At 43.8% G+C, this 13,216-nt stretch overlaps 1 protein-coding gene across 4 annotated transcripts in view; it reads left to right on the forward strand.

Moving 5' to 3' along the window:
• The window catches only part of KLHL6 (kelch like family member 6), a gene marked incomplete at both ends in the record, with an annotated part of 65,584 nt that extends 52,715 nt beyond the window's left edge, over positions 1–12,869 (forward strand). For 2 of the 4 annotated variants that reach the window (XM_080695470.1, XM_080695471.1), the window contains 4 exons: positions 1,064–1,301; positions 9,448–9,650; positions 11,136–11,349; positions 12,568–12,869. In XM_080695470.1, the coding sequence (XP_080551596.1) occupies positions 1,064–1,301; positions 9,448–9,650; positions 11,136–11,349; positions 12,568–12,869 (957 nt within the window). Of the gene's footprint in view, positions 1–995; positions 1,302–9,447; positions 9,651–11,135; positions 11,350–12,567 lie in introns of all 4 variants that reach the window. The other 2 variants (XM_080695469.1, XM_080695472.1) reach the window with 2 other exon arrangements.
• Positions 12,870–13,216: the final 347 nt, after the last annotated feature.

A 13,216-nucleotide genomic window follows, 5' to 3' on the forward strand; every position in this document is an offset into this window, starting at 1 on the left:
GAGAGATGCTACCTTTAACTAGGGATTCTCAGAGATACCAGTGAAGCTGCTTCGCAGGTCCTTAGGGCATTAAGAAGATGCTATGCAGTTCATAGTTTGAATTAGTCAGTGCCAGGAGCCTTGGATTCCTGATCTGTAAACTGGAGATGATTGATACAACATTTTTAGACAGCTGCTGAGAGGGGTCATTGAGATATAGAAACCTCCCAGCACTGTGCCTGCCACATCCTTCTTCTTTCCAGTTGTATAAAAGCAGGAGTTTGGCAGGGCAGTGCGTTTTACAGAGGTTATATTGCTCCTCCAAGGTCACATGGCCATGGATGATGGGACCACAGTGTATTTGACTTCCAAACCTCTGCCCTTTCAGAGTTCACATGCCTGTAGTGTGCTTGTCTGAGGTTCCGAGGGGTCATATGCTTGATGTGGGGACTGATGGCCACACTCGGATCCCTTCTGGTTCCTTTTTCCTAAGTCTCTGCAGGGGTGATAGTCAGTGATACTGCCAGGGGTGGGGTGGGGCTGGAACGATTCAGGGGTGGTAGCAGCTTTAGCTGTAGTTTAGGGACATTGAATTAAAATAGGGTGTGGTGGAAGTGCCCAGGGGGCACTCTAATCAGAATCTATGTGGTTACGGTCAAGGATTTCTCTTCTAGAAGGTTGGTGGGAAGTAAAGTGTAAAATATCATGAAGAAATTGAAGCCAGGGGCAATGGGAAATAGCCCAAAATGAAACTACAGGTTTCATTAAGGTTTTAGACCAGCTAAGAGGAGTAAGGCAATAAGTATATTTGATGACAAATAGCCCTGTCTTCTTGAAGTAGCAACAGAAACAAGTAACATATATTGAGTACCTATTATGCCCCAGACCCTGAGCCAAGCACACCACATGTGTCATCCCATTCAGTCGCTACAACAAACCCATGAGGAAACAGAGGCCCATGGAGGTCAAGTCACGTGGCCATGTCGTGGCAGACTTGGGAGCTGGGGCTTGCTCAGTGTGGCTCCACAGCCTGGGCTCCCAACCATTGTGCCATCCTGCCTCTCTGTCCCCCATTGCTTCCCAGATCATTTCAGAGCGCACCAAACCCAGGATGCATGAGTTCCAGTCCGAGGTGTTCATGATCATCGGTGGCTGCACGAAGGACGAACGGTTTGTGGCAGAGGTAACCTGCCTGGACCCCCTGAGGCGCAGCCGCCTGGAGGTGGCCAAGCTCCCCCTGACAGAGCATGAGCTGGACAGTGAGAATAAGAAGTGGGTGGAGTTTGCATGCGTGACATTAAAAAATGAGGTCTACATCTCAGGTAAGCGGGAGCCATATGAAGCCGAAGCCAGCCCCCAATAGCACCCCAGCTTTTCCTGAGCGAGAGCCAGGCAGCTGTCCTATGAGAGTGACCGTGAGTTGGCAATGACCCTGTTCTGGCCGGCTTCTAACCTTGGAGAGCACAGTATTACTTAAATAAGCACCAAAGTGTGAGCGGCATTGTGCTAGGATTTGGAGGGCCAGGTGGAGAGGTCTTGTCTTCCATGAAAAGGAAGAAAGAGATACTAGGGTTTATTCAGTGTCTTTATGGTGTGGTAGCAAATGGTGATAGGAACAAATGGAAACATGTGCTCTTCTCCTAGCCTGACTCCCACCCAAGTGCACTGGGTGGCACGTTGGTAGACTTCAGCAGTATACTGAGGTAATACGGAAGAGCACACACTGCTATCGCTCAAGTGCTGCTTGGTTATGCACCATGATGTCATCCTATCTTCAGCTTACACCTGAAGTCCCACGAGAGCTCACAAGATCTCCCTGGTGACTGCAGGCCTGACCTCAGTGCAAGCGCACAATCAGTATTGAATGTCAACGTCGTAGCCATCTTTACCACATACTAGATGAATCTGTACTTTAATAACATTTAGTCAGTGCCTCTCACATCGACTCTGTAAGGTAGGTGTCTTTATGGTGGGAGAAAACTGAGGCCCAGAGAAAATCCTGAACTTAAGTAGGGTCACACCCTAGTAGGTATCAGGCAGATTCTCCACAGGTGCTAAGCCCAGGGCCTAGACTCTCACATCAAAAGCCAGATGGTGGCTGGGCATGGTGGCACACACCAATAATCCCAGGTCTTGGGAGGCTTCAACAGGAGGATCACAGGTTCTGGCCCGCCTCAGCTACTTAGTGAGACTGTTTCAAAATAAAAAAAATAAAACAGGGCTGGGAGTATAGCTCAGAAGTAGAATGCCCCTGGATTCAATCCCCAGTACTGAGAAAAGAAGGAAACGCCAGTTGGCTGTTCTGGGGATCCCAGCTGAACTTGTTTTACTTCAAAACCAAGGGCAGGGCAGCTCTTCTTTAGATAGACTCATGACATTGGATAAGTTCTGGCTATCTTTTATATTATAGAAATAATTTTGAATTGTTATAGAAGATTCAAACAATACAAAGTATAGATTCATTCTATGTCATTATGATCCCATGTTTTAATTTCTTATGAAAATAATTATGTCACTTTAGGGCAAGTAATGCTTGCTGATGTAATAAGTCTATTTTGTGAAGTCAAACAATGACACATGGGAGTGGGGAGTGGGGATGATCTGCTTCCACTCAGCCACTCAGGGACCCGGGCTCCTTCCCTCTTGTGACTCTGCATTTGCCATACATGGCCTTCACTTAGGGGAAAAAGAAACTGAGTTGGGAATGCACATCTGCTCTTAAAAGCCTTGGCCTAGAAGGACAACATCCACTCTGCTCTCATTCCATGGGCCACAACTAGCCAAGTACCCTTTCCCCCAGCAGATAGGGCGACTGGAAAGAGTAGCTCAGCAACATGCTCAGGAGGGAAAAGCGAGTCTGGCAGCCACAGTCAGTCTATACCACATGTACTGCATGCATTCTACAATTTGTCCTTCCCCTCTCTTAAATTTATTGTTCGAGGACTTCCGGGAAGATGGCGGCCGAGAAAAGCGGGGCTTAAGAGTCCCGCTAACAACCAATCTCCATTACCACAAAAAGAGCGCCTTTCATAGCCAGAAAACACCATCACCAGAAAAACAAAAAAACCACCAGGCTCCAGAGAGAAAGCGGACTGAGAACAGAGCTCAGGGCCACAGAGGAGACACACGCGCCCGAGGACGCGGCAGCAGCGCCATACTGCCGGCGGCAGCGGCGAACTCAGCGGACGGCTACAGCAAGCCGAGGTGAGCCGATGCGGAACAGCCAGGCGGGATCTTTCGGCGCAGACAGCATTTAAAGCTCCCAGTGGCTGAGCTCAGCACACGCTGCAGGGATTCAGAGTGGAAATCAAAACCAGAAAAGAAAAAATACGCCAGCCTCATGGCCGAGGGCGTGGCAGAGGCGCCATATTGCCACCGGCGGCGGCAGCAGCAGTGAATTCACCGAGTCCAGTACAGCTACATCTACGTACTCAAGAACAGTAAGTCAAATTGTGGGCCACAGAGGAGAAATCCCAGTATTGTGCCTCGTGGGACTTGACCCAGTGAGGGATTGGTGGTGGCAGAGATATCACACCATAGGAGAGCGTGCAACCTGGCACCCCCCATAGTTTAAAGCAGCCTCTATCGATTCCCTGGGTCGGAGACTCTGTGATACAACCCAGTAAAGGAGTAGTAGGGTCTGAGATAATACAGACTCGAGATCCAGAGCACCTTAAGTGAAGCCATAGTGACCCAAGGGAAGAACCCAGAGAAGGCACAAACCTCCGAAATCATGGGAAAGAGGAATAACACTGAAGTAATGAATGTGCACAACCCCACAACATCAGAACCTGATAAAACAGAAAATCAGAGATTTCTAGAAGATCAAATCAGGAAAATAACTGTAGAAATAATAGAGGTGCTTCGAAAAGAACTCAGAGAGAGCCAAAAAGAGATAAAGGATGCAATTAATGAAGTAAAGGCCTCAATTCAAAGCACAAACAACCGATTAGACCACATGGAGAACAGAATCTCGCTCTTAAAAGATGAGCAATCCAAAAATGAATGCATAGTTTCTAATCTAGAAAAAGATATCCAACAGCAGGAATCTGACATTGAAGAAATATGGGCCCATCTTAAGAGAGCTAACCTAAGAATAATTGGAATAGAGGAGGGAAAAGAAAGTGATACCAAAGGGATCAACAATCTCTTCAAGGAAGTAATAGCAGAAAATTTTCCAAATATAGAGCAAGAGGTTGATACACAGATCCAGGAAACTTATAGAACTCCCTTTAGACAGGATCCGAGAAGAGGATCCCCACGCCACATAATTGTCAAAATGACCAATGTGGAAGCCAAGCAGAGAATCTTAAAGGCAACAAAAACAAAGGGCCAAGTGACATTCAGAGGCAAATCAATTAGAATCACTCCAGACTTCCCAAACCAAGTCATGAGAGCCAGAAGGGCTTGGAGTAACATATTCCAAACTCTGAAAGAAAACAACTTCCAGCCAAAAATTTCCTATCCAGCAAAACTTTCTATCAAATTAGATGGAGAAATAAGAAGCTTCCATGACAAACAGAAACTGAAGGAATTTATGTCTTCAAAACCAGCGCTAGAGAAAATACTCAAAGAGATTAACTACAAAGAAGAAATAGGTAACACTCACCAGAACCAGAGAAAAAAGAGTTTCCATCCAACAGACAACTAAGATTGGTTATCTGTGGAGATTCATTATTTATGTTAGTCTTTTACCTATCTCTAAATGGTATTGTTTGCCTTTATTGTTGTTAATTTTTAGGATTTCTAGTTGGAATATTAATATACCTTCAGATATAGCATTTGGAAATATTTTATCCAATTCTATTAGTAACTTTTAACTCTGTTTACATTGTCTTTGGATATACAATATTTTCTTTTATTTTTTAGGGAGTTTGTATATTCTTCTGTTGCCTGTGCCATTGAAATCATATCCAAGAAATCACTGCCAATTTCAATGTTGTGAGGTTTTATGACCCAGATTTTCTCCTAAAAGTTTATAGTCTTAAGATTTATATTTAGGTCTTTTATCTAGTTTGAGTTAATACTTGTATGTGGGATTAGGTAAGGGTCCAATTTTATTCTTTTCCATGTAATTATTATTTTTCAACAATATTTAGTTAAAAGATTATTATTTCCACCACCAAATCTTCGTGGAAACCTTGTCAAAAATAACTTGACAATATAGGGAAGAAGTTAGCTCTAGGCTTGTATTTAACTCCAATGGTCTATATATCTGCCTTTAGAACAGTACTACACTGTTTCAATTATTGTAGCTTTATATGGTTTGAAATCAGAAAATATACATCTTCTAGCTTTGTTTTTGCTTCGAGATTGTTTTGGGTATCTAGAGTCCATATTCCATATCAGGATAGATTTTTTTCTGAAAAATAAATATATGATAGTTTCACCTAAAAAAAAGAAAAAAATATTCTCTGGTAAGAAAGAAAGCAAAAAGAAATATTGAAATGTTATCTTTAAGACATCAAAAGCTTGGTATCAGACAAATGAAACTGTTATGTGAGATTATCATTTTTAATTTTGGATAAATTGCTATAATACTAGATGTCAACCACTAAGCCAAGCATGGGAGGGAGGGATGGGGAGAGAATGGGGTGGGGATCGGGTGGGGGCTGACTGGGCGATGTGTGCATGTATGTCTACAAAAGTTTGTATCCCACTATGATGTATGAATATAGTGCACCAATAAAATAAAATTAAAAAAAAAAAAAAAAAAAAAATTTATTGTTCATTTTTTAAATGATACAAACAGTACAGGAAAGTATGCTTGTTGTATGCAGTGTAATCAATAGAAACTTGTACTTCATTTAACAATATAACCTTGATATCATTGTATATTGATACAATGATATAATGATATATAATCTTGATATCATTGTGTATATATATATATATATATATATATATATATATATATATATATATAGTGATATACTACATGTAAAGCACAGCACAATGCCAGGCACATGGCAAGGGCTCAGAGTTAGCCAGCACCATCTGCATGGCTATTCCAGCCCTACTTATTTATTTATTTAGTGGTACTAGGAATGAACCCAGCGGCATTCTACCACAGAGTTATACCCCCAGCTCTTTTTATTTTTTTTAATTTTGTAACAGGGTCTCACTAAGTTGCAGAGGGCCCCACTAAGTTGCTGAGGCTGGTTGTGAACCTGCAATCCTCCCAAGTACTGGAATTATAGGTGTGTGCCATCATGCCCGGCCCCATTACTATTCTTTTTTTTTTTTTTAACCAGCTATAAGGCAGTCTTTCAAATAGATGAATAATAATTTTTCCAGATTAAAAAAATCCTTAAAATATAAACTTGCACAGGCATTTTTATACATATAGACTGTGCTGCTATTTGGAAAAGTTCCTGAAACTTTTGAGAGTTGAGAATTTTGGTATATATTGCTAAATTGTCTTCAGAAAAGTTTGTACTTATTTGTAGCTCAATTGGTGAGGTTGAGCTTATTTTCATATAATTATTAACTCAGTTTATTTGTTTATTCATTCATTTATTATTTGTGTGTGTATGTGGTACTGGGGATTGAATACAGGGGTGTTCTACTTTTGAACTAATCCCCAGCCTGATTTTATTTTTTATTTTGAAACAAGTCCTTGCTAAGCTGCTGAGGCTGATTTCAAATCTGATCTTCCTGCTCAGCCTCCAAGAACTGGGATTACAAGTTTTTGCCACCATGCTCAGCATTTCTTTTTAATCATTTGTTTGTACTCTTTGTTTTTCTACTGATTGTCTTTTTCTTACTAATTGTTGGTGCTTTTATGTATCCTTTGCTTTTTGTGTTGCAAATACTTTCTATAAATTGCTACCAAATCATGGCTGTCTTTTAACTTTGATTTATATTTACACAGTCATTTATTTTGTATATTATTTTGAGTTTCATGTCATGCTTAGAAATCCTCTTTCTTCCTCAAGATGGTCTTATATAGCCAGGCATGGTGGCGCACGCTTGTAATTCCAGCACTTGGGAGGCTGAGACAGGAGGATCGCACCGGTTCGAAGCCAGCCCCAGCTACTCAGTGAGGCTCTCAGCAACTTAGTGAGACCCTGTTTCCAAATAAAATATAAAATAGGCCTGGGAGTGTGGCCTGGAGGTAGAAAGCCCCTGGGTTCCATCCCAGTACCACACATAGACACACACACACACACAGACATATACACACACACACAATGGTCTCATATAGTCTCCAATTACTTTACAGCAGTTACATTGGGTTTTATTTTAGATGTAATGTGAAATAGGTATCTAACTTAATTTTTCTCCAAAAGAATAGCAATTGTTCTCATGACATTTATTTAATGATTTTTTTTCATGTTATTTTGTTCTGTACTCTGAGCTTTTAGTTGACCAGTTTGCCTAAACTTAGGCTACCATAATGTTTTTATTATAATAGCCTTTAGCATATTTTAATATTTGATAAAGAAAACCTTCATTCTTCTTTTTGTAAAGTTTTTTAGAAGTTTCCCCAGTGGTCGAGTGCTTGCCTAGCATGTCAAAGGCCCTCAATTTCATCCCCAGAAACTGGGGAAAGGGAGGATTTCAAGATAAACAATTATTTGAAGATCAATCCTCAAATTGGCCTTCAGGTAGCCAAACTAGAGTGACTGTGCTTTTGAACCGAGGGAGCAGTTCAGTGGTACAGCGTTGGCCTCACATACAAGAGGCCCTGGGTTCCTTTTCCAGCACTGAAAAAAGAACAAAAACAACAACAAAAAAGGTTTTTCCAAATTTACTCTTTCCAGTGAAATTTAGAGTAATCTTGTTCCCTAAAAATGTCCTGCAGGAGCCAGGTGTGGTGGCGCACGCTTGTAATCCCTGCACTTGGGAGGCAGAGACAGGAGGATTGCGCAGGTTCGAAGCTAGCCGCACTGGCTTAAGAGACTCTGTTTCCAAATAAAAAAGTATTTAAAAAATAGGTCTGGGAGCATAGCCTGGAGGTAGAAGGACTTCCAGGAACCCCAGTACCACCAAAAAAAAAAAAAAATGTCCTGCAGGCACTGAGCACACAGATGACCTGTGGGAGAGTGGACATCTTTGCAATAACATGTCTCTCACCTATGTACATGCTAGGCTTTCCCAGGTAACCAGATCTTCTTTTTATGTCCTGAGGTAAAAATCATGGAGCATTCTTCCTTTTTTTATAAGGGTGTATGCATTTCTTTGGAAGATTACAGTTATGTTATAATCTTTGACACTACCTAAATAGGATCGATATCGGTGTTTTGTTTGAATAGAGACTTCTAATAGACCAAACAAAAATGGTCAGGATATATGAACAAGAAACTAAAAGAAAAGAAGCTCAGCCTCTCTTACATTCATTCGAAACAAGGACATCATTTTCTCTATCAAAGAGATAGAGAGGGAAAAGGAGGAAGGAAGAGTAGGAAGGAGGGAGAGAGAAAGAAGAGAGACAGAGACAGAGACAGACAGAGCCTCCTAATGTTTGCTGTGGTTGGATATGAAGTAAGGTCAAATACAGCTGTGTAGGATGCTTTGGTAGAGCCTATGAAAATTCACGCATGGACAAATAGGTAACAACAAACTCTACTATGTATACTCATAGTACATAAATTTAAAAATCTGACTGTGAGACTATTTAATGGTCCATGCTTTTGACCTAGAAATCCGACTTTTGGGTTTCACCCTAGAGAAACATTTCTGGGCAATGAGGAATAATTTTAGGGATATTCTCTGTCCCCCTAGAGCATATTATAAGTCTGGGAAAAGTACAATCTCTTGCTTTAAGAAACTGGTGGTACTATATGAATGGAAACATAAAGCTGGTAAAATATTAAAGTTCCTCCAAAAGACAGCTCTTCTTTCTCTTGGTCTCCCTCCCTAACTGCTGAATTGTGTATTTCCTGTTTTTTTATAGGAATTGTCATAAAGAAAATGTTGACCAATTCATTCTCAAATGATCTCTTGTGAGCATTTCATATTTTAATAATAAAAATTAATTTTAAAATAGGATAAGTCCCATTTATATTTTATATAAATCAGAGATAAGAACCAAGAGAATTTTGTAAGATTTCTTGGCAATTTTTCCAGACTTGTATCTTTGCTTTTTGTAGTTGAAGTCAAGTTTAAGCTGCCTCAGATTTGCTTGCTGGTCAGGGTCCTGTCATCCCTGCCCGGCCTCGCCCCCTGCCCATCGTGGGCACAAACACTGAGCCCGGGATCCGTCTGTTCCCACCCACCCTGCTGACTTGGCCACCTCATCTCTGCGCTCGAGTGGTTTGAGATGGCACAGCACACAGTGGTGGGTCCCCCACCTCGCGCTGTCTCTGGCTCCTCCCCCGCCCAGACCACAGACCTGGATTTATCTGGTGCCCCTTAGGTTAGCCCCGTCTGAAGACCTAACCCCGTGGAGTCCTGGAAGTGACAGGAGAAGCTGCATTCCTGACACATCCTGATGGTTCCTTAAATGTTTCGTTTGTCTTATAGGTGGCAAAGAAACACAGCACGATGTTTGGAAATATAATTCTTCAATCAACAAGTGGATTCAGATTGAGTATTTAAACATAGGCCGCTGGAGGCACAAGATGGCGGTGTTGGGCGGCAAGGTCTACGTCATCGGAGGCTTCGATGGCTTACAGAGGATCAACAACGTGGAGACCTACGACCCCTTCCACAACTGCTGGTCAGAGGTATAGGAGACGGCGTCTATGAGTAGCTCTGTCTGCATTATTACTTCAAAGCTTTAAAAAAAAAAAAAACGGCACTTGCCTGTGATGGTGGTCAGTTCCTGACTGCTCTGGAGTACTTTTGGTGGCTCTGAGCTTCCCTGCTCCGAGGAGCTGTGGCCTCAGCATGGCTGGTCAAGTCACACTAAGGTGGCCAGGCTTTGTGTGGGCACTCGTCCTACCTGGCCAGAGCCCCAGATGTGGCGGGGAGGCTCCCCTGCCCTGAGATGGTAGATCCCTTGGTCCCACGTCTTGACTGAGAGTCTGTCTGCTTAGATCCACTCACTACACTGTGAACCCAGAGTCCTTTTGATCATGTTTAGAGCCCTTAGTTTATTTGCAAATGTGTGTGTGTGTGTGTGTGTGTGTGTGTGTGTGTTATTGGGGATTGAACCCTTGAGCATTCTATCCCTAAGTTACATCCCCAGCCAAATGTTATTTTTTATTTTGAAACAGAGTCTCACTAAGTTTCTAACGTTGGCCTTAAATGTGTGACCCTCCTGTCTCAGCCTCCCAAGTACTGGGAATACGGGTGCACCGCCACACCTGGCCCCACCCTTATTTATCTTCCCATTAATGATAAACTGTTCACATGCCTGTATACAAGTATTTGGCAATGAGACCTGGGGTATATATTATATCCAGAAAAATAAAGCAACTTAACTTCCTGTAGTTCCAGGTTATTCTCAAGTTCAAATGTTTTTGTTCTTATCAGAGCATGTTTCAAACAAGGTCACCATAGGCACAAGTAAAGGTCACCATGTTACCACAACCTCCAGCCAGGACCTGTCAATCTGAAAAGTGCCCTTAATATTTATGGAGGATGTACCCCACATATTCTCCAATTGTTAAGTCCCATCATAGACCTGCTCCAAGACCCAAAGTGGTCATGTAAATGGGCGTGAGGCTCTTGAAATCCCTTTTAGTATCCTGGGCTTTACACAGTAGAAACGTAGGTCTGACTTAATTCCTAGATCGGCAATCTGCCCCAGAGTGGGAGAGTCTGCTTAGATGTGGCCACCTTAAATCCTTATGCCGGCCTTTCTTCCTAAATACAAGAACCAAGGACAATCAATCCTGGCATATAGTAAGCACCCAATAAATCTTTTTGAATGAATGTGAATATGTACATTTGAAAAATCATTGCCTTACAACATTGGCTTGGCTTCATCTGTATAATACTTATTCCTGCCTATACCCCTCTTTCCCTGGGAGCTGGACTCTGAGAGAAATGGCTGTGAATATCACAACTCACAGCCGCTTTAACCTGCCTGGAGCCTTTCAGGCACGTGGGAGATGCATTTTTGATTCTCTGTCTCCAGGAGAATCAAGCCCATGGGCCTTGCCACTTTGGGCCAAGGGTTCCCAGGTTTCTCTTCTGGGGTTATGTCCTGTGAGCCCCCAGCAATCTGGGCAGCGTGATTGACAGCTTCTTCTGGTGCCCTGCAGGCTGCACCCCTCCTGGTCCATGTCAGTTCCTTCGCAGCCACCAGTCACAAGAAGAAGCTCTATGTGATCGGTGGTGGGCCCAACGGAAAACTGGCCACGGACAAAACTCAGTGTTATGATCCTTCGACCAATAAATGGACTTTAAAGTCGGCCATGCCTGTGGAGGCAAAATGCATCAATGCTGTGAGTTTTCAGGACCGCATCTATGTCGTTGGTAAGTGATAGATTCTTATTTATATGAGGTCCCCCACCCATGCAGCACTGCTGGTAGATCAGATAAGGTCCTTTTGAGAACTTCTGGGATCACCAGAAGTGGGGCTGAAAAGGAAGAAAAGAAGGGGTTAGTCCAGGCCTTAGTGGGATTTTCCTGGCAGTCCTGGAGGCAGAATCAAGCCACATTTAGGAGACACAAAGCAGATGAGCACTGGCCCAGGGGAGAAGGTCAGAAGTCTGCAGAAATGAAGTTGGAGTGCAAACACTGGCTACTGCACAGAAGTTGAAACATGCATAGTATAATAAGAGTCCAACCAAAGATGGCGATCATTATCTCCTACTTTGTGTTCATGGGAATTTCCCTCTTCCTGCTTGTTTTAGAGCCTCTGAAAGCTGCACTTACTTGGGAAGAAAGTCTGGCCAGTCAGACCACAGGTGGCACAGGTGGATGGTAGATCTCAGTCTTGACTACTCATTAAAATCACCGGGAGCGTTTTGCAAAAATGAAATCAGAATTTGAGAGGAAAGCAGGATGCTGGAGAAAGCTGTATTTTTAAAACTCCAGGTGATTTTAATGTCCAGCCAGGATCCAGAACTACTGATTAAGGAGATGCCAGAAAAATAAATAACTGCAGTGAATGAGATCTAATCAGAGAAAGCATCTGGAGGCAGAACACTGAAACAGATTAAGGGGAAAGCACTTATCCACCTGGCTCCAGATTTTGTGTGTGCTTGTTATGGTTAGTCTTCTGACAGCTTCAAAGGTCTAATTTTAAAATGGGTCACTGGGGCTGGTGTCCCAAATCATGCTCGGGCTACAAAGAGGCCACCCCTAGCTACTGCGGGGGTGAATGGCTTCTATGAACCAGGTGCTTGTTTAGGTGCACAGTCCTTCTGACTACAGAGTAGCCGAGTGGGAGTATGGGCAAGTCCACCCGAGGCACCGGCTGGTGTTCCCACCGAGAGCAGCCCTAAGCTGCGTTTTGGCAGCCATGTCAAGCCAGGTGTTCCTTAGAGCCTGATTCACACCTGGCTGCAGAATTTAAAGGCCATTCGGAAGTTTCTCCGCATTGGCAACCTGCCGGCCCTGGGGATCCACGCCGGCCTTCTGGAGGGAAAGCCACCATCTTCTGCTGCTCATGGCAAAGTGCAGTCCTGACCTAAGCAGAGGTCGAGTTTTAGAGCAGAGGAGCTGGTGTGCCCGCGCTCTCGTCCGCAGGCGGGGCCATGCGCGCGCTCTACGCCTACAGCCCGCGGCTGGACAGCTGGTGCCTGGTGACGCGGCTCAGCCACGAGCGCGCCAGCTGCGGCATCGCGCCCTGCAACAACCGCCTCTACATCACCGGCGGGCGCGACGAGAAGAACGAGGTCCTGGCCACCGTGCTGTGCTGGGACCCCGAGGCGCAGAAGCTCACGGAGGAGTGCGTCCTGCCAAGGGGGGTGTCGCACCACGGCAGCGCCACCATCAGGAAGTCCTACACCCACGTGCGGAGGATCGTGCCAGGGGCGGTGTCGGTGTGAGCGGGGAGCGGGGAGCCGGGCTCTCAAATGAGCTCACTAAAAATTAATTTTAATCCCCAAGGTGGAGAATCAGGTTAAGAGATACTGTTTCATACACTGTCATTAAACACACAGAATATAGCATGGTTAATCTGGACTTTCAGTGTTGGGAGGGGGAAGGGGAAGAGGGGGAGAGGGCACCAAGTACAGTCTAGGTGTATACCACTTTCAATATGTTCCACTTATAAATAAAAGTAGAAAAAATCAACAACAACACAGTAACTGAGCCAGGCCTGGTGGCGGATGCTTGTAGTAGTTGGGAGGCTGAGACAGGAGGATCATGGTTTGTGGCCAGCCTCAGCTACATA

The sequence above is a fragment of the Muscardinus avellanarius genome (genome assembly GCF_963383645.1).
Source record: "Muscardinus avellanarius genome assembly, chromosome: 5".
Classification (NCBI taxonomy): domain Eukaryota; kingdom Metazoa; phylum Chordata; class Mammalia; order Rodentia; family Gliridae; genus Muscardinus; species Muscardinus avellanarius.